The 21,208-nt window shown below is 33.0% G+C and overlaps 3 protein-coding genes and 1 pseudogene across 4 annotated transcripts; 2 read left to right on the forward strand and 2 right to left on the reverse strand.

The window, feature by feature from the left end:
* Positions 1-1,085: 1,085 nt before the first annotated feature.
* LOC120216961 (transcription factor bHLH130-like) lies at positions 1,086-3,697 on the forward strand. Its single transcript, XM_039214226.1, has 6 exons — positions 1,086-1,864; positions 2,471-2,754; positions 2,836-3,006; positions 3,084-3,149; positions 3,251-3,319; positions 3,445-3,697. Exons 1-6 carry the CDS (start codon positions 1,456-1,458, stop codon positions 3,514-3,516), a joined length of 1,071 nt encoding a protein of 356 aa, XP_039070157.1. The 5' UTR covers positions 1,086-1,455; the 3' UTR covers positions 3,517-3,697.
* Positions 3,698-8,992: 5,295 nt separating this feature from the next.
* Positions 8,993-11,070, forward strand: LOC120216576 (annotated as a pseudogene).
* A 1,598-nt stretch (positions 11,071-12,668) lies between these two features.
* Positions 12,669-14,359, reverse strand: LOC120216971 (60S ribosomal protein L6-1-like). Its single transcript, XM_039214231.1, has 4 exons — positions 14,067-14,359; positions 13,866-13,972; positions 13,091-13,272; positions 12,669-12,977 (listed from the first exon to the last, which is right to left on the reverse strand). Exons 1-4 carry the CDS (start codon positions 14,321-14,323, stop codon positions 12,822-12,824), a joined length of 702 nt encoding a protein of 233 aa, XP_039070162.1. The 5' UTR covers positions 14,324-14,359; the 3' UTR covers positions 12,669-12,821.
* Positions 14,360-17,362: 3,003 nt separating this feature from the next.
* LOC120216979 (bZIP transcription factor TGA10-like) lies at positions 17,363-20,994 on the reverse strand. Of its 2 annotated transcripts, none has more exons than XM_039214241.1 (11): positions 20,792-20,994; positions 20,531-20,628; positions 19,966-20,048; positions 19,746-19,874; positions 19,521-19,589; positions 19,327-19,386; positions 19,175-19,252; positions 18,987-19,062; positions 18,614-18,885; positions 17,941-18,180; positions 17,363-17,516 (listed from the first exon to the last, which is right to left on the reverse strand). In XM_039214241.1, exons 1-11 carry the CDS (start codon positions 20,953-20,955, stop codon positions 17,364-17,366), a joined length of 1,422 nt encoding a protein of 473 aa, XP_039070172.1. In that variant the 5' UTR covers positions 20,956-20,994; the 3' UTR covers position 17,363. The 2 variants fall into 2 exon arrangements, with proteins under 2 accessions (XP_039070172.1, XP_039070167.1); XM_039214236.1 differs by having other exon boundaries at positions 19,521-19,592; positions 20,792-20,992.
* Positions 20,995-21,208: the final 214 nt, after the last annotated feature.

The following is a 21,208-nucleotide window of genomic DNA, read 5'->3' on the forward strand; positions in this document are numbered from 1 at the left end:
TTAAATTTTACATAATATTCAAAGCAATATTAATATATACAGCACTATATAAAAACGTCTAAAGAGCATAGAAGAATAAAAATAAGAGAACAAAACAATCTCACATGGCTAAGAAACATAGAAGAACATCCCAAAAGTCTAAAGAGTAAAAATAGGAGAACAAAACAATCTCACATGGCTAAAAAACATAGAAGACAACTGATTTCTATAAATAATAGAGGTAATTTGGCATTCAAAATCATGGAGCCTTTTGGTGAGCACAGAGCGAACTATTCTTTCGCTTCAATCGAGTTCGAGTTTCAGGCTTCAATAGAGCTTCTAATTTTTTTTGAGTTCGAGCCTTTTCGAGTTCAAGTTTCAATATTATATTTCGAGTTCGAGTTGAGCTTGATAATTTTTAGCTCGCGAGTTTTTGAGTCGAGTTGAGCTTACTTTTAAAGTTTTTGAGTTCGAGTCGAGCTCAGCAATACTCGAGTTCGAGTTGGCTCGTTTAACAAACGACGTCGTTTGGTTTAATTTTTTAAAAAAATAAAAAAACAGAACCGGCGGTTCACACCAGTTTTGCCAGTTTCCAGCCGGTTCTCAGCTGGTTCTACCAGTTCTTAGCCGGTTCATTGCAAAATTGGTTTTGAAAGTTAACCGGACCGGACAAGCCACTGGTTCACGGTTCAATCGGTTGAACCGGCCGGTCCGGTCCGATTTTGATAACCATGATAAATATCATTGTCGATGATGATTGACTTGAAAATAGATCGTGATGAACGAAAACAAGATCTAGATTAATATTGATATAATTTGGGAAAAAATATAATTTGTAAAATTAATTGAAAAAACAGAACATTTTAAAATTTGATGATAAAATAAAAGTGAAAATAAGATGGAGGGAAGAAATTTATAGTTTACTTATAAATAAATGACTAAATTTATATCCCTATCTATAGTAATAGCCTCCTCTCTTCTCTATTATTTTCTATTTTTGTATCGACACCGCTGCCTTTTGCTTTCATTAGATCTTCCTTGCTTTTGCTGTTCTGAAGACCAAATCTGAGGCTTTTCTTTATCTTTCCATTTCTCTCTTCCTTCCTTCATCAACCCCTTTCTTATTTTATCTGATTATATATCTTCTAAATCCTTCAACCTCCATTTACTTTCATTTTCTCCATATCAGGTTCTTTTTCTTCCTTCCCTAGTCAACTTATTATTGTTGGAGTTTTGGTCTTGCAGTTCTTAAAACGAAGCTATTCCTTTTAGTTGCTTCTTCTTCAAGATCTTATCTGACTCTGCTTAGAAATTATGCTGAAAATTTTCTTCCAGGAAATTGATGCTAAGATTCCTTTAGAATCTTCATCTTCGTTTTAAAGGACGTCGACTCGGGATACGTAGAATGGTTTTCTAGCTTAAAAGTTCTCAGTGCAACGTAGCAGAGAAAAACAGAGTAGAATAGGGGAAGTTTCAATGGATTCAAGTACCCATCAAAGCTATCAAAACCAAAACAACCAATCCAATCCTGGGTTATTGCGTTTTCGTTCTGCTCCAAGCTCCCTTCTCGCTAATTTCACCGATACCGATGATTGCGGAGTCAACAAAGGCGGTTTCGATATATCCAGATTCAGTAATTCAAGCGGCGGCGGAAACAGTGTATTCGAGGATAAATCTGGATCAGAGGCGGCTGTTAGCTATGCCAGTTCGACGCCGAATTTTTCAGGGTTGCCGCCTCAGTATCCGAGGCAGAGCACTGCTATGGATAGCTCATACGACTTAATGGGAATGGATCAGCATAGTCGAGGGAAACGGGTCTCTTCTAGCCTAGTGAGGCAAAGCAGCTCGCCGCCAGGGCTTTTTACCAACCTATCTGTTCAAAATGGTATTGTTCTTGTTCTCATTTATGATTGTCACTTTATTTTTGCTATTTTTAATGCTTTGTTTGGTAAGTTGTTTAGACTTTTTCATTGTCCTATTTTGGTAGATGGTTTTTCCGTAGCATATAGCATTTAGATTTTGTTTGGTAAGATTGGAAAAAGATGGAAAAGGATGGAAACAAATTAAAATATACTTTTATTATTGCATTTAATAAGAAAGATGAAAAGGGTGTGTTGAACCAATTAAGCGGACTCGGTGTTAGAAGAGAGTATTACTCTCTCAAGATTCAAGTTTCAAGCAACTGCATATGCAACGCGTGCGCGTTGCTCTCTTTCCAGTTTTCTCACTCAATTAAGCATATATGAACTTTAAAACGAGCAAAGAAGATATTTAAAAGTTAGATAATGACCCATTCAAACATGGAAGTTGACATTTTTGGTTGTGCTATTGCTGAATAGATTTAGTGTTGAAAAATGGGATCTGAAAGGCTGATCATCATTAGGATTTTTTGTAAATTAAACGATAGAACCTGATGTTTTGAGGCTGTATGCTGTGAATCAATTGGTTCGGCTAAAGTTAGCTGAAATTGTGTTGATTGAATAAATTGCAGGCTATGGCAGCATGAAAGGTTTGGGAAACTACAGTGGAGTGAATGGTACGACTGGGGAATTAAGTCCATCTTCCAACAGATTGAAGAATCATATTAGCTTCACAGCAAGACAACCTTCTTCACTGAGCAGGTTGTCGCAGTTATCCGAAATCAACAATGATAGCATCGGGGCTAATAGCTTCGACGACGGTTCTTGGAACGATCCTACCACACAACTAACTCAGAATTTCTCTGGCTTGAAAAGGTCACGAGAAAATGACCACGAGTTCCTTTCCAATAATCAGGTATGATTAAGTGGCATTTAGATGATCAAAACAACTCAACAAACATAGATTATATTCATGAGTGGTTGTTTTGATTAATAGAATGGGGATGGTGGAAGTGGGGTTCATGTATTATCGCACCATTTGAGTCTACCAAAGACTTCAAACGAGATGGCTGCGGTGGAGAAGTATCTACATTTTCAAGATTCAGTCCCTTGTAAGATTAGAGCTAAGCGTGGTTGTGCTACTCATCCTCGAAGCATTGCAGAAAGGGTAATAGATTTTTGCAGCTTAAGCTGTTTATCTCTACATGTTGGGAGATTTCATAAAGGATAAATTACTTGTTCCAGGTGAGAAGAACCCGTATCAGTGAACGGATGAGAAAGCTTCAAGAGCTTGTCCCAAACATGGACAAGGTAAGATGTTTTCCTAAATGTGTATATTCAGTTCTGAAATCATCTTTGTCCCCTTAAGTCTGTTAAATTGACATGGCTTGTTTTGGGGTTTCATGGGGCAGCAAACAAACACAGCAGACATGTTAGATTTGGCAGTGGAGTACATCAAGGAACTTCAAAAACAGTTTAAGGTACGTACTAGAGGACACCCTAAACCCCAAGATTTTTATAGTTAATTATACTTTGCCTCCCTAGGATACTCCGTTCCTGTGCGTATATCACCGCAAATCAAACACCATACTTTTGCTCTTTGCAGACTCTGAGTGACAATCGCGCCAACTGCAAGTGCTTGAATGTTAAGAAGGCAGTGCCTAATCAAGTTCTATGATTTTTGCTTAGCTTCACTACGAAAGATCAATGACGAAAGTACGAGAGAAATGAATTGTTGCTCTTTTTTTCCATGTAAAAAGTTGGGCTACGTTTCCATTACAAAGATTCAAATCCTATAAGCTAACAAAGTTCCCTACTTTGAAGGTTATGAAATAAAGAGAAAATTGTATAGGACGTGACATGCTTTTGTATCGCAATTTCACACTTTTTTTTAATAAAAAAAAAAGGTGGCAATGCGTTTGAGATAGAGAAATTGGTGTATATGCCTAAATTCATTTTTTTAATCAAAATATATCTTATTTTTAACCTAATTTATAGGATTCAAAATTAAATTAGGGAATATATAAGATGCGAATGCTTTAAAAATTGATGATGTGATGATTGATTTTATATAATTGGAGTTTAAAATTCTTTATTTTAAAGATCATTCTAATATAAAATATTTTGAATTTATTAAGTAGTCTCAATGATATAAAAGAATATTAAGAGATTCTAGTTTAATAGTTGTATTTATAGGATGCGTAAATTATTATTTCTTAATAGAAGCACAATTATTGGTTATATTTTTGTAACTCACAGTATTACATGGTCTATAAGTATAGGGACGAACATAGGATTTAAGAAAAGAAGATGAAATTTTGAAATTTTAAGAGGAAGTTAACTTATTAAATTTTAGAGGCGAAAACAAATTATTATTTGAAAATACAAAAAAATATTTAAAATATGTATTAATTTAAAATTTCTAGAAAGATGTGTCACTTGTCTCCCTTCCATGCATCTTGTATGGATACAAATTAAAAATATAATGAAGATAAATTTATCAAGTAGCCTCAACAGTTAAAAGGAGTATTTTTCCGAAAATACAAAAAAATATTTAAAATATGTATTAATTTAAAATTTCTAGAAAGATGTGTCACTTGTCTCCCTTCCATGCATCTTGTATGGATACAAATTAAAAATATAATGAAGATAAAATTTATCAAGTAGCCTCAACAGTTAAAAGGAGTATTTTTCCCCATAAATTAGATTTAAAATGAGGTTGATATGGGCATTAATGAAACCTTGGTTTGTTGGATTGGTTTTGATACGGGCCTATGTGAACCGTTCGTTCGGCAATGCGCACAGATGGATAATTTACTGGACTCCTTTGAAGGCTCCACCAGGTTTTATTTTTTATTTTTTCATTTTTAGTCTCTTATTTTTATTTATATGTAAACATATGTTTCAAGTCGTGTACACTTAGGGATGGAAAATGGGCGGGTCGGGTGCGGATACCCCCTCTCCCATCCCCATACGCACCTAATATTTTTTAATCGACCACATGCTCACCACTCATGATGGGTGCAAATTTTTAAATTCACACTAGCCCACGCAGGTACATTCTCAAATCTATCCCCACACCCACTACCCATTAGTGATGTATCCGTCTAGACCCGCCTGAAAGCAAACTTAAGTTTTATTTAAGTAACAAACATAAAAAAAACATGTCCATTAAAAAACATAATAAAATAATCCAAGGATCATTTGTGTTAAGTGTTAATATAAATCTTAAAGTACATAAAACACCATAATAAAAAATATAATTAAAGTTTAGAAATATAAATGACAAACACATAATGTTTTTGTTCTTTGGCACAATATTCTAAAATTTCAGGCAATACTTGTGACATCTGATACTCCAGTATTACAATCATCATTCTTTATTTCCTCCAATTGAGAGCGCTTCAATTTAAATTCACTACTACCTACATATATAATAAAAAGTGGGCGGGCGGATATTTAGTTGGGCAGGCGGATGTGGGGCGGGTAATGTCTCAAACCCATTACTCGCTCACTACCCGTGACGTGTATCACTTTCTAAATTCACACCCGCCCACTATCCGCTAAAATTATACCCATCCCCACCCCAATTGAAGCGGGTGCGGTGCGAAATCCACGAAACTGTACCCGTTTCCCATCCCTATTACACTTCTTGTATTTGGAATGCAGTTCAAATATATTTATTTTAAGGAATTTAGTTTCCTCGTTTTTAATATCTAAAATTTAAACTTAATTGTTAAAATTATACTTTTTAATAAATTCAAGTTTATTACAACGTCATTTCCCTTTTTGTTTCATGGTTTCTAAATTAGTATTTTTAAATTATTATAAAATTAAGTGTTTAAAAAATTTATTAATTTGGTGATATTTTTTTTAAAAGGATTAATATAAAATATATAACTATATATTTGATTTTAATTTTAATATAAATATTCTCATAAAAAAAGTTTCTTAACAAAGTGTAATTCATAACTTATAAAATTAAGTTTTTAAATATTTTAGTATATCAAGATATTTAATTTTAATTGATACGAATATAATTTATATTTTAATAATAAGTTTTAATCAAGTGAGATTCAATAATAGAGTAAGTTGATTTACTATGATACATTATAAATAGAGTTACTTATATCATATGTCCTCAAAATATGGTCTTCATTTTAAACTGGTCTCTAAAATATTAAATGTTTTAATTTCATCTCTAAACTATGATTATCATTTTTAATTAGTCCTTAAACTTTTAAACATTTCAATTTCATCCCTAAACTATGACCTTCATGTTAAATTAGTACCAGAACTTTTTGAACATTCCAAATTCATTCCAAATTATGCGTATATGCTAATCACATCCCTTGTTAATAAAATCGTTTGGGCAAGTTATATTGTTACAAGTTTGAAAAAAAAAAGAAATTGGTTAAACTATGGTTGAAACTAATTACATATTTGGATGAAATTGTGGATGAAATTGGAACATTCAAAAGTTAAGGGACCGATTTAGGGTCATAGATTAGGGATGAAATTATAATATTCAAAAGTTTAAGGACTACTTTTGAAAAAAGTAATAGTTTGGGGATTAAATTGGAATATTTAAAAGTTTAAGGACTAATTTAAAATAAGGGTTTAGAGTTTAGGGGCATATGATATAATTAACTCTTATAAATATATAAAATGTAAGATAATATGAGAGAGAAAATAGAGGAAAACTTTTTAGTCTGCATTGATAAGAAACAAAGGCTAATATTTTAATTATATTTGTATTAACTAATATTAATAGACATTTCGATTCATGGAGTTAAATTATATCTTTGGTCCTTCTAGTTTTATTTTTAAAACTTTTTAAAGACAGTATTTTATTAAATGCGTGGGGTGTGTCTTTACCTTGTGTATTAAAAAGATACTATTTTAAAAGTTAAGTATTAATTTGAAATATGATATTTTAAGGTGGTATTTGGATATATAAGCCTGGTAATTGAGCATATTTTGTCCAGAAGTATTTCAAAGTTTTTGAGATTTCTATTCTACTACTTTGGAAAACGAAATTTCTAAATTCATTACATGGTCTTTTTAAAGGTTTATTTTTAATAATTTAGGGTGATTATAATATAGTATTTGTTTTAAAATCTTTTTAATTTATTGATAACGCATATACACCATACATACGTAACTACCCGAACTCAAAACATCTAAAAAGAATTATCTTCTCTTTTACCAAATGATCGAAAAATGTAAACGAAAACAATAAACAAGTCTCCATGGACCATCCTCTATGGTCCCCTAACCTCTCCTCAAGTCTCCATCCCATGTTTGTCTGTGCAGGAACCAAGTTTTGAATAAAAGATTCTCTTAATTCGTTAAGCATTCAACAGTACTATGTTAAATCTTAAATTCCATGGACTGGAAATTAAAATAGATAATAAAATGTAGGGTAAATAACGTATTTAGTTACCCACTTATTTTCATGGTTTTATTTTGATCGCATATTGTTTAAAAATAAACGGAATTGATGTGATAATTTTTTCAATGATGACATGATATTACCTTGTGGTAACATATCAATATACAAGTTAATTTTTTTAACTATAATGACAAAAACGGAACCAAAACATAATATTAGGTATAATTTTAAAAATAATAATAATTGTATGACCAAAACAAAATTGTGAGAATAGGTGAGTGATAAAGCCTAAATACTTAGTTTACCCTAAAATATATTTGTATATTTCTTATTAAACGAAGGCCAAATATAAAAATCAGGAGTTAATTGTATTAAATGTCCCCAAACTATAACTTTTATTTTAAATTGATCCTTAAACTTTTGAATATTCTAATTTTGTCCATAAACTATAACTCTCATTTTAAATTAGTCCTTAAACTTTTGAACATTCTAATTTCTTTCCCAAACTATGGCCTCTTTTTAAATTTGGTCCTTAAACTTTTGAATATTCCAGTTTCATCCCCAAATTCATCCAAATATGTGATTAGTTTTAACCATAGTTTAACCTAAATTTTTTTTGAAACATATAATAATATAACTTGGCCTAATGATTTTATTAACAAGGGATGTGATTAATATATACGTATAGTTTGAGATGAAATTGGAATGTTTAAAAAGTTTGGGGATCAATTCAAATGCAAGTCATAGTTTAGGGATAAAATTGAAATGTTCAAAACTTTAAGGACTAATTTAAAATGAATTGTTTAGAGATGAAATTGGAACATTTAAAAGTTTGGAGACCAATTTAAAATAAAGTTCATACTTTGAGGACATGTGATACAGTTAACTCAAAAATTTGTGCCCAAACTATATCATTTTACTCATTTAGATGCCTAAACTATTTTTAAGTCAATTTAGGTGTCTAACATTTCAAACATTACACTTTTAGGTGCATGAACTGTTACTGACATTAAATTTCACCGTTAAATAATATATGTTGCCTATGTCAAATTAAAAAGGTTATCTAAATTATTTAAATTATAATTTTTTAATAAAATCTCAAAATTTTATAAAAGTACAAAAAAATTCAAAATCTTTTAAAATCGTAATTTCAATCCTTTTGTCGCTGCTGGTCGCCACTAATGCCTTCAACTATTCAATCACCCAACGACATGTAACCGGTCAATTACCCAAAGGTTAAAACACCTTACTTTCGTAACTGGTCGAACACCCAATGATTGTGTAAATGCAAGATTTTATGATTGTTGGTTTTTGCCGTGTTCGTCGATTTTCGCTGCAATTAGAGGTTAGAGTAGGGAGTTTCAGTTGTTAGGTGTTCGATTAGTCAAACGTCGTTGGAATTTTGGCTGGTTGGCGACGTTGGTGGCAAAGAGATTGAAATTAGAGTTTTAAAAGATTTTGAGTTTAAATATATATATATATATATATATATATATTTTAAATTTTATAAATTTGATATCATTTAACGGCAGTGACAATCCAAACACCTAAAAGTGTAACGTTAGATACTTAAATTGATCGAAAAATAATTTAAACACGGTAGACAAAAAGTATACAGTTTGATCACTTAATTTTATGTTAAGACTTAAAAGAAAGAAAAAAGAATGAGAGAAAGAAGGTATGTCTATAAAAGCATGTTAAAAGCCAAGCATTTACCATCATGTAGTAAAGAGAAGCATCCCTTCTACTCCAATTGGCCATGTCATTGGTACTCACTCACTACTACTTTCAGTATTTGATTTGGTTCATCACTGTTGTGGTTGTCCATTCTTTCATCAAGACAATTCTGAAGCCTGCCGGCTCTCCCTTTCATCAGTCACCTTCATCTGGTCACCTCTGTCCTACCCAAATCTTTCCAAGACCTGGCTCGACGCTATGGCCCTCTCATGGGGATCCGCCTCCGTGCATCAGCTTGCCTTGTATCCAACTCCGATGTTGCATAAGAAATATTCAAAACCCAAGAGCTCAATTTTTGTTCCAGGCCCGAATTTGGTTCCTCGGTAGAGGCTCGAGGTTCGTTTTGGCTCAATACGGTGACTACTAGCGTTTCATGAAGAAACTTTGCATGACAAGGCTGGTGGCCGTCCCTCAGCTAGACAAGTTCGCCGATATCCGATACCAGGAGAATGTCAAGCTGGTGGAATCCGTGATGAACTGCTGCAAAAAAGGAAAGACCTGTAAGCTGAGCAGCAAGTTCACGGCCCTGACCAACAACACCATCTGTAGAATGGCGATAAGCACACGTTGTTCAGGGAGGGATAACGATGCTGCTGAGATTAAGGAGCTTATTCATACATGTTTGAAGCTTTCGGGGAAGATAATTGTTGGAGATGTTTTGGGTCCTTTGAAGGTATTGGATTTCTCAGGAAATGAGAAAAAGCTCAAGGCGGCTTTGTTGAAGTATGACCGGTTGGTGGAGAGGATCATTAAGGAGCATGAAGAGAAGGTAAGTGAAGGTTTTTATGAGAATCAGAAGATGGATTTGTTGGATATTTTGTTGGAGGTTTACAGAGATCCAACTGCTGAAGTGAAGATTTCCATGAAGGACATCAAGTCTTTCTTGCTTGTAAGTGGTAGCTTTCATTAGTTGCTATATGTTACTTAGGGCTATCAAATTGTTATCTAATTGATCTTGTTTTTTTTGTTCTTTAATGTGGCATAAAAAGATATTTTCATGGCCGGTACTGATACATCGTCATCGGCGATGCAATGGGCAATGGGGGAGCTCATCAACAACCCAACAGCCTTTAAGAAGCTTAGAGATGAAATTGATTCGGTCGCAGGGTCGAACAGGCTAGTCAAAGAATCCGATATCCCAAACCTTCCATACCACCGAGTTGTGATAAGAGAAATTCTAAGGCTTCATCCTTCAGCTCCGTTGATCATTAGGGAATGTGGTGAAGATTGCAATGTAAATGGATACTTGGTGAAGGCCAAGACCAGAGTACTAGTTGTTGCGGAAGACGACTATTGGATAGAGCAAAATCGCAACTGATAATTTGAGAAAATAAAAATGAAGATAAAAGAGACACAAAATTTACGTGGAAAACCCCTAAAAATTTAGGATAAAAACCACGGGCAACGGTAGAAGAATTTCACGATGAGAAAATAGGAATTACAACCTCTCTCGATCTACCAAGGAGAAAACAATTATAATTCTCTCTAGATAAAAAGGAGAAAACAACTCTCAAGAAACTCTCTAAAATCTCTCTAGTATTGGAAGAAAGCTAGAATGCTTTGGGATGATTTTGAAGCTAAATGAGCTAGGGTATTTATAGTTGAAACTTAAGGACTAATCTTATAAATACCCTAAATTATAATGACTAAAATTAATTATCCCATTACCCAATTTCAACAAAAATTAGGTGCCTAATTTTTGACTTTGACAAAGCACCATTTGGTGCCTAATTTGGTGCCTAAATTATTTGACTTTTAACACTAGTGAATGTGTACGGTGTCATGAGGGACCCTGATTCATGGGCAAACCCCGATGAATTCGACCCTGAAAGGTTTCTAGGAAGCTCCGATGAGAAGATTGGAGAGCATCAAATGGTGTTCAAGGGCCAAAACTTTAGGTTCCTTCCGTTCGGGAGTGGTCGAAGAGGGTGCCCCGGAGCTTCCCTTGCCATGCTGGTGATGCATGCAGCAGTGGCTGCTTTGGTTCAATGCTTTGACTGGGAAGGTGAGAAAGTTGATCTAAGCCCAGGGCCAAGGTTCGCTACGGAAATGCCTCTTCCACTTGTGTGATACCCTAGAGTACGTTTTAATCCCTTATAAGCACCACCATAGGAAAAACAATAAAGTATTTGTGTGCAAGATAGGTGTTTCAAAGTGTGTATATACTAGCATCCTGTAAAGTCTCTGGCTTGCCTTCATTTCAGTTTCCAATGTGATAAAAGTCATACCTCTTTTAAACTTCTTCTTTCAAAAATAAAATAAAATAAAATTATTTAGTTATTATTTTATATCAATTCAATTAAAGAATTTAAAAAAATACTTCAGTTGAAATTAAGAACGAATATAAAATTTTATGATAGAGTATACGAACTTAAAAATTTATATTAAAACTTTAAGGAATGAAAAATTATATAATTTAATGGACGTAAAACTAAATTGTTAATTAAAAATACATAAATTATATATGAGATTTTGAGATTTTATGAGTACAAATCAACACCCTTCTGTTTATTCCTAATTAAAATAATACTTCACTTTTTCTTCAAATATCAATAAAAAAATCTTAAGATAAACTACAGTGGTGATCTTCTATGATTATGTTCTATTCGATTTTGGTCAATAAACTAAACCATAATACTTATCAAGACTTATGAAATATTTGCAAATAAATAGTGGAAAATGATTTGAGATTTGGATAAAATAAAATAAAAAACACCTACTCAAATGCAACAGCAACAAAAAAAAAACATGATATGAACATCAAAAATATTTTCACACACACATATATTATGGCTTCTTTGATATGTAATTTTCAATGTTATGGACCATTGTAGTAGGTTGCTTACCACATAAAATATACTTATTATATCCGACATATGAATCAAGAAAGAAAATACAAAGGAATTATATAATGCATCTGATTAAGATTAAAAGAAATTATACAAAATATTGCATCATCACCCTTGGGGTCCCCAAAAGCATTTTCGTCAAATTAGTTCACTTTCATCATACATGAAAATAAACATGAATCTTGAGGTAATATGCGCACATCAATTTCTGTCCCCGGCTTGGGAGAAATTTGATATGTATTGATCAATTGCCTCATCGAGATTTCAATATAAACATCATTATCACCTTGAAATGTAGTTCATATGGCATGCATTAATTTATGCCCTACCGACCAGGAATTTATCTCGACATTTGCCTTATTATAGCAGACATCATCTTCATGGAACATAAAAATAGGCAATATGTAGAGGATCTTTATTGGAAAAGCCAGGTTCCACATCAAGTCCATTCATAGCACAAGAAAAAGGATTCAAATGCAGTTTTACTCAAAACTACTTGATTCCTCCCAACCTCATACACCCATTTAATTTGTGATAGGCTATGAATGAGAATAATGTTTCAATTCTGAAATTTAAAAACAAATCTATTTAACCAGAAACTAAATTAAAATAGGAAGCAGCAGTGCATGTTTGACACCATTGTTTACATATTTCATCCATTTCACCATTGCTGAATTGATCAAAACTTTAATACACCGTTACTACAATAATTAAGCTCCAGGGAGAACTCAGGGGACCATTGCTTTATAAAAATTACAAGCTGCAACTTTTACTTTAATAATTATAATTCCTTATTATTACCACGCACTGTCCAAACATCATAACCAGATGAGCACAGAACACAACCAATTAAGGAAACTTTTAAAGGTTCTTGCATAACAGAAGTACTATCCCACAATTTAGGTTTTAGACCTATATCATTCGATAATAAAACCACAGATAATCTAAACCAAGAGAATACAAAAGTAAAGCACTTTAACATAACAAAATGCAAAATACCCTCTAGAAGACTAGCTCATGAGGTTTCATGCCAGACTTGAGAGAAAACCTTGCAGCGAGGTAGGCCTTCAAGTCTGGGACTCCCTCAATGGACTTTATTAAAGCGGCGTCAACAGCTTTCTGGTTTTCTTTCTTTTCTTCCGGAAGTTTCTTCTTATCCTACAAGATTTTTTTATGAAAAGTAATAAAAAAACACAATCAGCACATTATGTTATAAAAACCCAATTGGTACAGCTTAAGCTTTTAATTCTTGCAATAAAAAAAAACCTTGCCTCTTTTTCGGCTTCAAAAAACTCTCCCTCACTCTTCTTCTTTTTCTTCTGTACTTCCTTGGAGAAGTACTTGTCATCAAACTTTTCAACGTTCACTCCTGAGATGTCAACCTTGGTAGAAGTAGCAATGACATAGGACTGGTTCACTCGCCTTAGAGGAACACCGTTAATCTTGAATGGTCCTACCATTAGATGAACCTCCCAAATTTGAGCAAAACACTCGCAAATAATGGAAAGAATTTCAAAACAACGAAAATAACTAGTATACATTGAACATACAACAAATAATGATAACCAATCCCCCTCTAAGCCAAGAAAGGCAAATGTGAATACTATATCATATCCAGAAAACAGACACAATAAAAGCAAAAGCATCAAATAAACCTCGATCAAGATATCAACACACGATCTCCGGAACGGGTTTGTTATGACAGCATATAATCAATATGTAGAAGCAACACAATAAATTGAAATACAATCTAGAGCTTCTAGAGGCGACCCTACTACACATTGAAATTTAGCAAACAATACTGGAGAAACCTATAACAAATGTTCTAAAACCATTTTCATACATCCAACTTGTATTTGAATAACATAAACCATGCCTAATTTTTTAACTATGATATGCAACTCCTATACAATTACATTTACATTTACAGTCACTGATTTCATTTCATAATTTCCACAAAAGACAGAGGTAAAATGTGTTGTTAAAAATGCTTTAAACAAAAAATTACTACGAAATGAAACCAGAGGAAAGAACAAAAACACTCACCAGTTACCAAAAGGAGACCAGAAGTAAGTTGTTTCAAGAAAACAACTCTCTTCCCCATAAACCTCCCAGCCAACAAAATCAACACCGTCCCTGGTGTAATGCTCGCTCTAAACAAATAAAAACAAAAGCAATAAACCAACACTAAGGAACATTTCCATGAGAAATCTACTAATAAACGAAGAATGAATGGAAAAGAATAACCTGAGCTTGGTGGGTTTAGGCTTGCGCTTGTTAAGAAGCGGCTTCTTGACATCCTCAGCGGGGTAAAACTTAGGAGGTTTCTCGGCGGTAGCGGGGGACTTAGGCTTGGGGTCATGGCGGGGGAAAACACCGCCATTTTTTGCCTTGATTGCCCAGAGGCCACGCTTATGGTACATCTTGGACCTGGAATACTTGCCCACACCACGTACCAGATCTGGGTTTCTGGTCTTCACGGGAGTCTTCCTTTTCGCTGCCATTTCGCTGCTTTGCTGCTGCTATCCGTGTGGCGTCTACCAAATACACTTCTATCAAATCTATCGAGTCTGTCATTAGGGTTTTTATGGGTCGTGTGATTGGGTTTTGGGCTTGTTTGTTATATGGGGTTCGTTAGTTTAGGGTTTAACAGTATTTTTTGAATGTATATAAGTTGGAGTCCACTTATATAAACTTTTTATTAAAAAAATACACGTTTTTAGAATAACTAGATTAATCCCAAACAAGCTTAATCTTTTATAAAGGGATCAATTTTTAAAATTTTAGAAGAGTAAAAATTTATAAAATTTTAAGATACGAAAATAGATTATTAATAAAAAATCTAAAATATGATAATCTAAAAATTTTAAGATTACGACTGAATTCACCGTTAAAGAACTATAGCTCTAGCCATTCCTTGAATGAACCTTGGCCCAGTTTATCAAGTAGACTTTTCTATTGGTTGGTCTGACACGAAGTGGTTTCAAGCCCAGCTGAAATCCATTTTATTATTAAAAACTACATTAAAATTAAAATTTTACTTTTATATATTTTTATAATCATGTTTATATAAAAAATTATCACTAATTTAAAATAAAATATATATAATTTAAGCCCAGCTAATTTATTTTATATGTAAATATAAATAAATACTAGATGCAATAATAAGACATATTATTTAAAAGAGAAAATCTAAATTTTTTACTTTGAAAATAACATTATAGATAACCATAAACATTACTCCTAAAAGGAAACTGATAATAAAAATATTATATTTAATTTTAAATATGTATATTTTAAATTTTAGAATCAATTAATTAGATTATCAGAACTATAATTAACAAGGAAAATTATCAAGGCTAATATGATAAAATCATTTCAAAGTACTGATGGAATCGGTGTATTATAAGGGGTGTCAATTACTATCCTAATTTTTTTTAAAAATTTTCTCTATATAAATTATACATATAATATAAAAAAAAGAAATGACATCACTTTTAAATTATTTTAACACACTTTAAAAATAAATTAATCTCACATTTCAAAAAATTATTTGATAATTTCTAAATCTAATATTGTAAATTAAATTTTCTAGCTAGGTCTATGTTTTAAAGTTGTCAAGGGCAAAATGCATGGACGGTTTACCTTTTGACTTGTGAACTTGGCCACCGGAGAAAGTAAGGACCAATTATTTCTTGTTCTCCACAATCATCATTTGTTCTTTTGTTAATTTGGACCAACACATAATACGTACTAACAATTCCAATTTAATTAACGAGGTAGGGAGGATTAAAGAATCACCATTGATAAATATCTTTTAGAAAATACCCTTTAAATTATTAAATAAATCCCAAAAGACACCAGTTTTTTTTTTCAAAACAAATATAAATTTAGTTAGTTTATTGATGTAATGATCTTTAATTATTGTCACTTAGTTAGATTGAGATCTGAACATCAATATTTTGGATTCTATTTTCTTTTCAATATTTAATTTAACTTATAGCTTGGCCACATGTTACTCTTTCACTGTGGAATCTTAATTTGACATTATATCTAACAATTTCTTATACAGAAAAAATTTAAAAACCAATCAAGTTTATTTGTATAACGACTTTAAAACAATTAAAATCCGATAAATTAAAACTTAAATCTTAGATAAAATTCTTATATAAGTCATTGTACACATGGTAAGTTATACACCTACTTTCTATACTTAAATTTAGTAACTTTTAATCTTTATATTTTCAAATTTTAAAGTTTCAATTTTGATGAAATAATAACTACTAAATTTATTAAATCAAATTCTTATATTAATATATATATGTATAAATTTCAAATTTAATTTATGTTCTCTAATTTGATTGTTTAAAGTCAATATAATATAATCATAATATATTTATACGGTTTGAGTTAAGATTAAAATTTCAACATACACATATAAATATTTTTTTGTCCAAGCCGCTCACTCTTTTCCCTCGTCATAGTTTAGTTGGTGGCGACACTAGTTTTAGTAGTTATTGTATACCGTCTGTATTTCTTGTTTTTCTTTATTTTTTATATTCATGTCTTTGTTTTTACTTTATTTTTTTAGTTTTAAATAACTATGTTTTTATGATATGCTTTCCTCTACCTTTATGACACGTTTTCTTTTGTCTTTTGGTACATTTTCGTACCCTACACGAGTATGAGAGTTCTAGGTTAATTTTATTATGTGTGGATTTGACATCACTTCCACGAATTAAGATGTCTCTTAATTGTTATCATATTGATATTTCTTGCTTTGAACCCTTATATTGAACTTGGATATGTGATTTGTGTTCATAAATAATTTTTTCACGACGCCTAACTCTGAGTTTGATCTCCTTTTGTGATTCATTTACCAATGCAGTCAGACTTGTTCGTATCTATATTTTGTTCGAATTTTTTGGATAGATTTTTAATATTTTCCTTATATATCTTTGTATTCAAGTGATTAGTTTTATGTCTCAATAGTTATAAGAAGGAATTATAATTATGCGTTTAGTTTATGATTATGTTATAAATCTCATATAATTTTAGATATTTCCTCTTTAATAAAATTAATTGTTTATATTTACATTAAAAATTACAAAAATAAATAAACTAAATTCAAAACCTAAATCTCAACAACTACATCTCATATTCTATGCTAATGATAAATGACACATATAAAATTCAACTCTGGACACCCTTTTTCTTGGCAAAACCAAATAATTTGTCATTTCATGAAGAACTATCCAAAACAAGTAGAAAAAGGACCAAACCTTCGTTTCTATTCTCCATGCCCTCTTCTTTTTCTTAACCAGACAATCTTTGTATTTGTGATTAGTCAGAAAGAGCCGCGGATCATTGCATTTCTTGTTTTATAAGTTTCTTGTTTTACGAGAGAAACTTGAACTATAGTTACAAATTTGTAATCTATATTATCTATTCTTAGTCTATCTATTTCATCTATATGTAGAAATCTTAGGGAAAAACATAAAGGAAGACATAAATAATCAAAGAGTGAGACTTAAGCTAGGGTTTCTATTGTTCCTGTCGAGGTCGAGTCAACCAGAGGGAGCTGAGAGCTCTTAGGCGATGGAAGTACTCGGCAATGCCCAGCAAACACCTTGCAGCTTGACGGGTGGTCAGGATCTGATGCAGCCGATGGATTGATTGGTGCCTCAGATTATCTGCCTATAAGTTTTTTTTTAAGCAAAATTTTGAAATTATTAGGAGTAAATACTAAAGTAAAGAAGAAGTGTTTTTTTCTTTTTCAACGGTTACGACCATGACATCACAAACATATGGGACTTAAAGCATACTTTGTATGTAGATGTATGTGCATTATTAAATGGAGGGCCCATTAGCATGTGACACTACTGAAAACGCAAATATTCTTAAGCTTCCATCCATATTAACTATACATGGGTCTTATATCTTCTGTTCGGATATCTCGGGTTAAAATAACTATGTTCGTAAGGTTTGTATATATTATCAATATATAATAAAAATTATAAACGGATAATACCACTTTTTAATCGCCCAAACCATTACAAAGAAAAAGAAAAAGTAGGGGAATAATTAAAAAATAATTACGGTGATGTTGAAGTTGGCATACCTGTCTAACGAAACCTTCGAGGGTGGACAGCTTGCTCATGGCGATGGCCATTTGGCCCATGTAATTAGTCATATTAGGAGGGCAGCTGAGTGAATCAGATGTTATGACATCAGAAAGTGAATGATTCAAAGCTTCTAAGCCTTGCGATAGAGCCTCTTCAGCTTCATGCGTCGACTGCTGCAACCCACATATCCCCATTATCTGCTGCTCCGTCAATGGCTCAATCTGGTTCACAATGACCTTAAACAAAAAGAAAGGCACCCACAAACATTATGTTGCTTGGTTTTTGCTTTGTTTGTGAACTGAAAGTGAAGTGCTTTTCTGCCATGTTGCTTGGATATTTATGAACAAGAAACAAAATAGGAGATGAAAGTGAGAACAAGATGCTTGATTTCCGTGAAGACGAAGACAAAGCAGAGTGGAGAGCTGAGAAGAGAAGCGTGCAGCTCTCTATTTTCTCTACTTGACCACAAATTGTAGTTAACAGACATAGCTTTATCACAAAAACAACTAGCCTACTCTTTTTTGAGAAAGACCTCCTCATCACCCTTTCGTCATTCAATGTTATGCCTTTTTTTTTTTAGTTTTTGATTATCCACATAGAATATGAGTCCCCACTGTCATATACAGTGGCTTAGCTACCGTCATATACATTTTAGGGTTAAAAGAATACCTTGATAAGGTCAGAAGGCCGAAATCCACCAATCCACATGAAGCATCGTTCGGCTGGAGTCTTCCACATGCCGGACACCAGGTGAAACACATCGGTTTTCGCCACCATCCCTTTTAGGTTCACCATCTCGTCAAAATGGGCTAAACAGTTGTCCACGAACATCCGCAGCTCGTTCTCCGGTAGATGCTCTTGAACTGCGGCTCGAAGCTCGTACATCATTCGATGGTGCTCTTCTAGCCATCTTGCGTATTCCATGTCAAATACTGCAGCGTCTGCAACATAAAAGAAAAATCCATTTTCTTTAATTATGCGTATCCCGTGCCTATCCGTTGAATGTCATTGAAAAAAAAAATGTATATGAGGAAGTAAAAACCTGAGCTTATGTTGTTAATACCAACAGGAAGCCCTTGCTCTCCTCCTATGATATTACCACCACCAAGAAACATGCCCTAAACAGTAAAAACAGAAGATCTCATACGTATATACTGACGAATGTTGTAAAAAAAAGAATAATCATGGGTGTATTTTCTTTTGAGAAAAGAGATCAAGGAGAATGATCACCTGAGTTCTGGCCCTTTGAAGTTCTTGTTCCAGTTGGGTAAGCCTGATCCTACTTGATTCTAATTGCTGAACATAAGCCTGTGATTGAAACAAAAAAAAGTGCATTAAACCTTGTTTAAAAGAAGAAGAAAAAATGATTTGTAGGGGCTGACCTTTTTTTTCAGCCTGCTTTTCCTTGCTGCCTCTCTATTCTGAGCAAGTCTTCTCAGTGTCTGCACCAAAATGATTCCAAAAAATGACATACAGATTCAGTATCTCTTTCACTGAAAAAATAAAAAAATGGTAGCAGAAAAAAGAAAGAACGAAAGAGTGAATGTCTATAAAAAGAGAGTCAAAAGAATTTCACCTTAGGGTCTGGTGTTTTGGGTCCTTCCTGCTCTGAACTTGAAGTTGGCCCTTTTGTATTCCCCTCGCTCTGCTAAACTAAGACATACGCATTTGTAACTATAGATTCCAAATTTAGACAAAAACAAAAGAAAAACCGTGGGATATTAAGATATTTTTTTCAGTAAGATAATGCATTAGATTTCTATTTATACCATGATTTAAATATATCGAGTGCCAATCATACCTTGACAGCTTTATCTGGGTGATTCGGGGCAGAAGCTGAAGCATCAGTTTTGGGGTTGACCAACTCCATGGACGGCTCTGATGGTCTTTTTGAACCACTAGCTGATGGAGAAACCAATCCTGTACTTGCCTACCAAATACAAAACAAACCCACTTAGAAAATTAGTATTTTAATAAACTTCTACTTACCATATCAATATAAATAATGTTAGGGGTTTTACTTTTGTTGATGATGATAGTGGCTCAACGTGCATCGGCTGGGAAGGGAAAATGTTCAGCGTCGGAGGTCTCATTCCCGAGTTATCTGCATTTAATAAATCTCACAAGCATTCATTTATTCCAACTTCGAGAGTAAAGCTGGGGATTAAAGAAAGACCCAAAAGAAAGGGAAGGGAGACAGTGACAAGAGAAGTATGAAAGGAAAACATAGAACCCATACCCTCCCTTGTCAGTACTTGTAAAGAGAATTTTTTTTCAAGAAATTCATCATCATAGAGGTGTTTGTTACAAGTCATGGTGCAAAGCTTACTAATAACATAATTAATAAACAAAAAGAAAAAGAAAAGCTAGCTGTTTTGGTTTGTTTCTGCAAGGATCTGGTCAAAAAGAAAGTTCTGGCAGATTGAATCTGTTGAAAACATGAACATGGTTTTTCTGTGATAAAAAAAGCAGGATCTGTCCGAATAAGAATCTTTATAACAGAAGATGCAGAAAATGAAAAAAATAAACAAGGAAAAAAAAAAGAGGGGACATGAAGAAAGAGGAAGGAAAAGGGAGAGCACTCACGTCTTTGGTCTTGAACAGTGGAGGGGTCTTGTCCATCAAGGTAGAGAAAAAGGGCTTGATCTAATTCACGCAAATCATAATCTCCAGTATCTTTGCTTCTGCTTGTTCCCAAAATAACAAAAAATAATCATTTACAAGAAGAACAAAGAGAAGAAAAGTTTTGGGAGTGTAAGACCTAGAGTATATAGAGGTGAAGAGGATGAATTCTGGGTTTTTGCTTTCAATAGATAGTACTGTAAAAAGGAAAAAAAAAAGAATTACATGAAGTTTCCAGGGATGGAAGATGATTGCATCATTGCATAAGGAATCTGATTTTGATGATGTTGATCATGCTCTTGTATTTGATGCTGATGTTGTTGTTGCTGCTGATTTTGGTGATGGTGTAGCTGGATGGAGTGGTTCATGTTGCCCCTACTGGTAGCCATGAAAATCAAAACACCAACCTAAGCTTCTTCTTCCTCTTGCTGTTTTTGTTCTACTTGACGATATTTTCTTCAAGTTCACCATTAATGGTAAAATCACCTACCTTTTATTCCTTTGCAAATCATTTTTTCTCCTCCATCAGCTCAATAGTCATCAAGAGAGAAAGAAAGAGAGTCGGTTATACTTTGAAAGAAAAAGAAGAATTCTTTTTTATGATAGAAATGAGAGATGAAGAAAGAAAATTAAGACTGAAGG

Source organism: Hibiscus syriacus, unplaced genomic scaffold (genome assembly GCF_006381635.1).
Source record: "Hibiscus syriacus cultivar Baekdansim isolate YM2019G1 unplaced genomic scaffold, ASM638163v2 tig00000765_pilon, whole genome shotgun sequence".
In the NCBI taxonomy this organism is placed as follows: Eukaryota; Viridiplantae; Streptophyta; class Magnoliopsida; order Malvales; family Malvaceae; genus Hibiscus; species Hibiscus syriacus.

Coding starts and splice junctions, on each gene's coding strand:
- LOC120216961 (XM_039214226.1), top strand. CDS start 1,456: ATGGATTCAAGTACCCATCAAAGCTATCAAAACCAAAACAACCAATCC. Junction 3,007..3,083: donor CTCGAAGCATTGCAGAAAGG/GTAATAGATTTT, acceptor TACTTGTTCCAG/GTGAGAAGAACCCGTATCAG. Junction 3,320..3,444: donor AACTTCAAAAACAGTTTAAG/GTACGTACTAGA, acceptor TGCTCTTTGCAG/ACTCTGAGTGACAATCGCGC.
- LOC120216971 (XM_039214231.1), bottom strand. CDS start 14,323: ATGGCAGCGAAAAGGAAGACTCCCGTGAAGACCAGAAACCCAGATCTG. Junction 13,973..14,066: donor CCTAAACCCACCAAGCTCAG/GTTATTCTTTTC, acceptor TTATTTGTTTAG/AGCGAGCATTACACCAGGGA. Junction 13,273..13,865: donor TGGTCTCCTTTTGGTAACTG/GTGAGTGTTTTT, acceptor ATCTAATGGTAG/GACCATTCAAGATTAACGGT.
- LOC120216979 (XM_039214236.1), bottom strand. CDS start 20,955: ATGGCTACCAGTAGGGGCAACATGAACCACTCCATCCAGCTACACCAT. Junction 19,875..19,965: donor CACTATCATCATCAACAAAA/GTAAAACCCCTA, acceptor TGTATTTGGTAG/GCAAGTACAGGATTGGTTTC. Junction 19,253..19,326: donor AAAGCAGGCTGAAAAAAAAG/GTCAGCCCCTAC, acceptor TTTCAATCACAG/GCTTATGTTCAGCAATTAGA.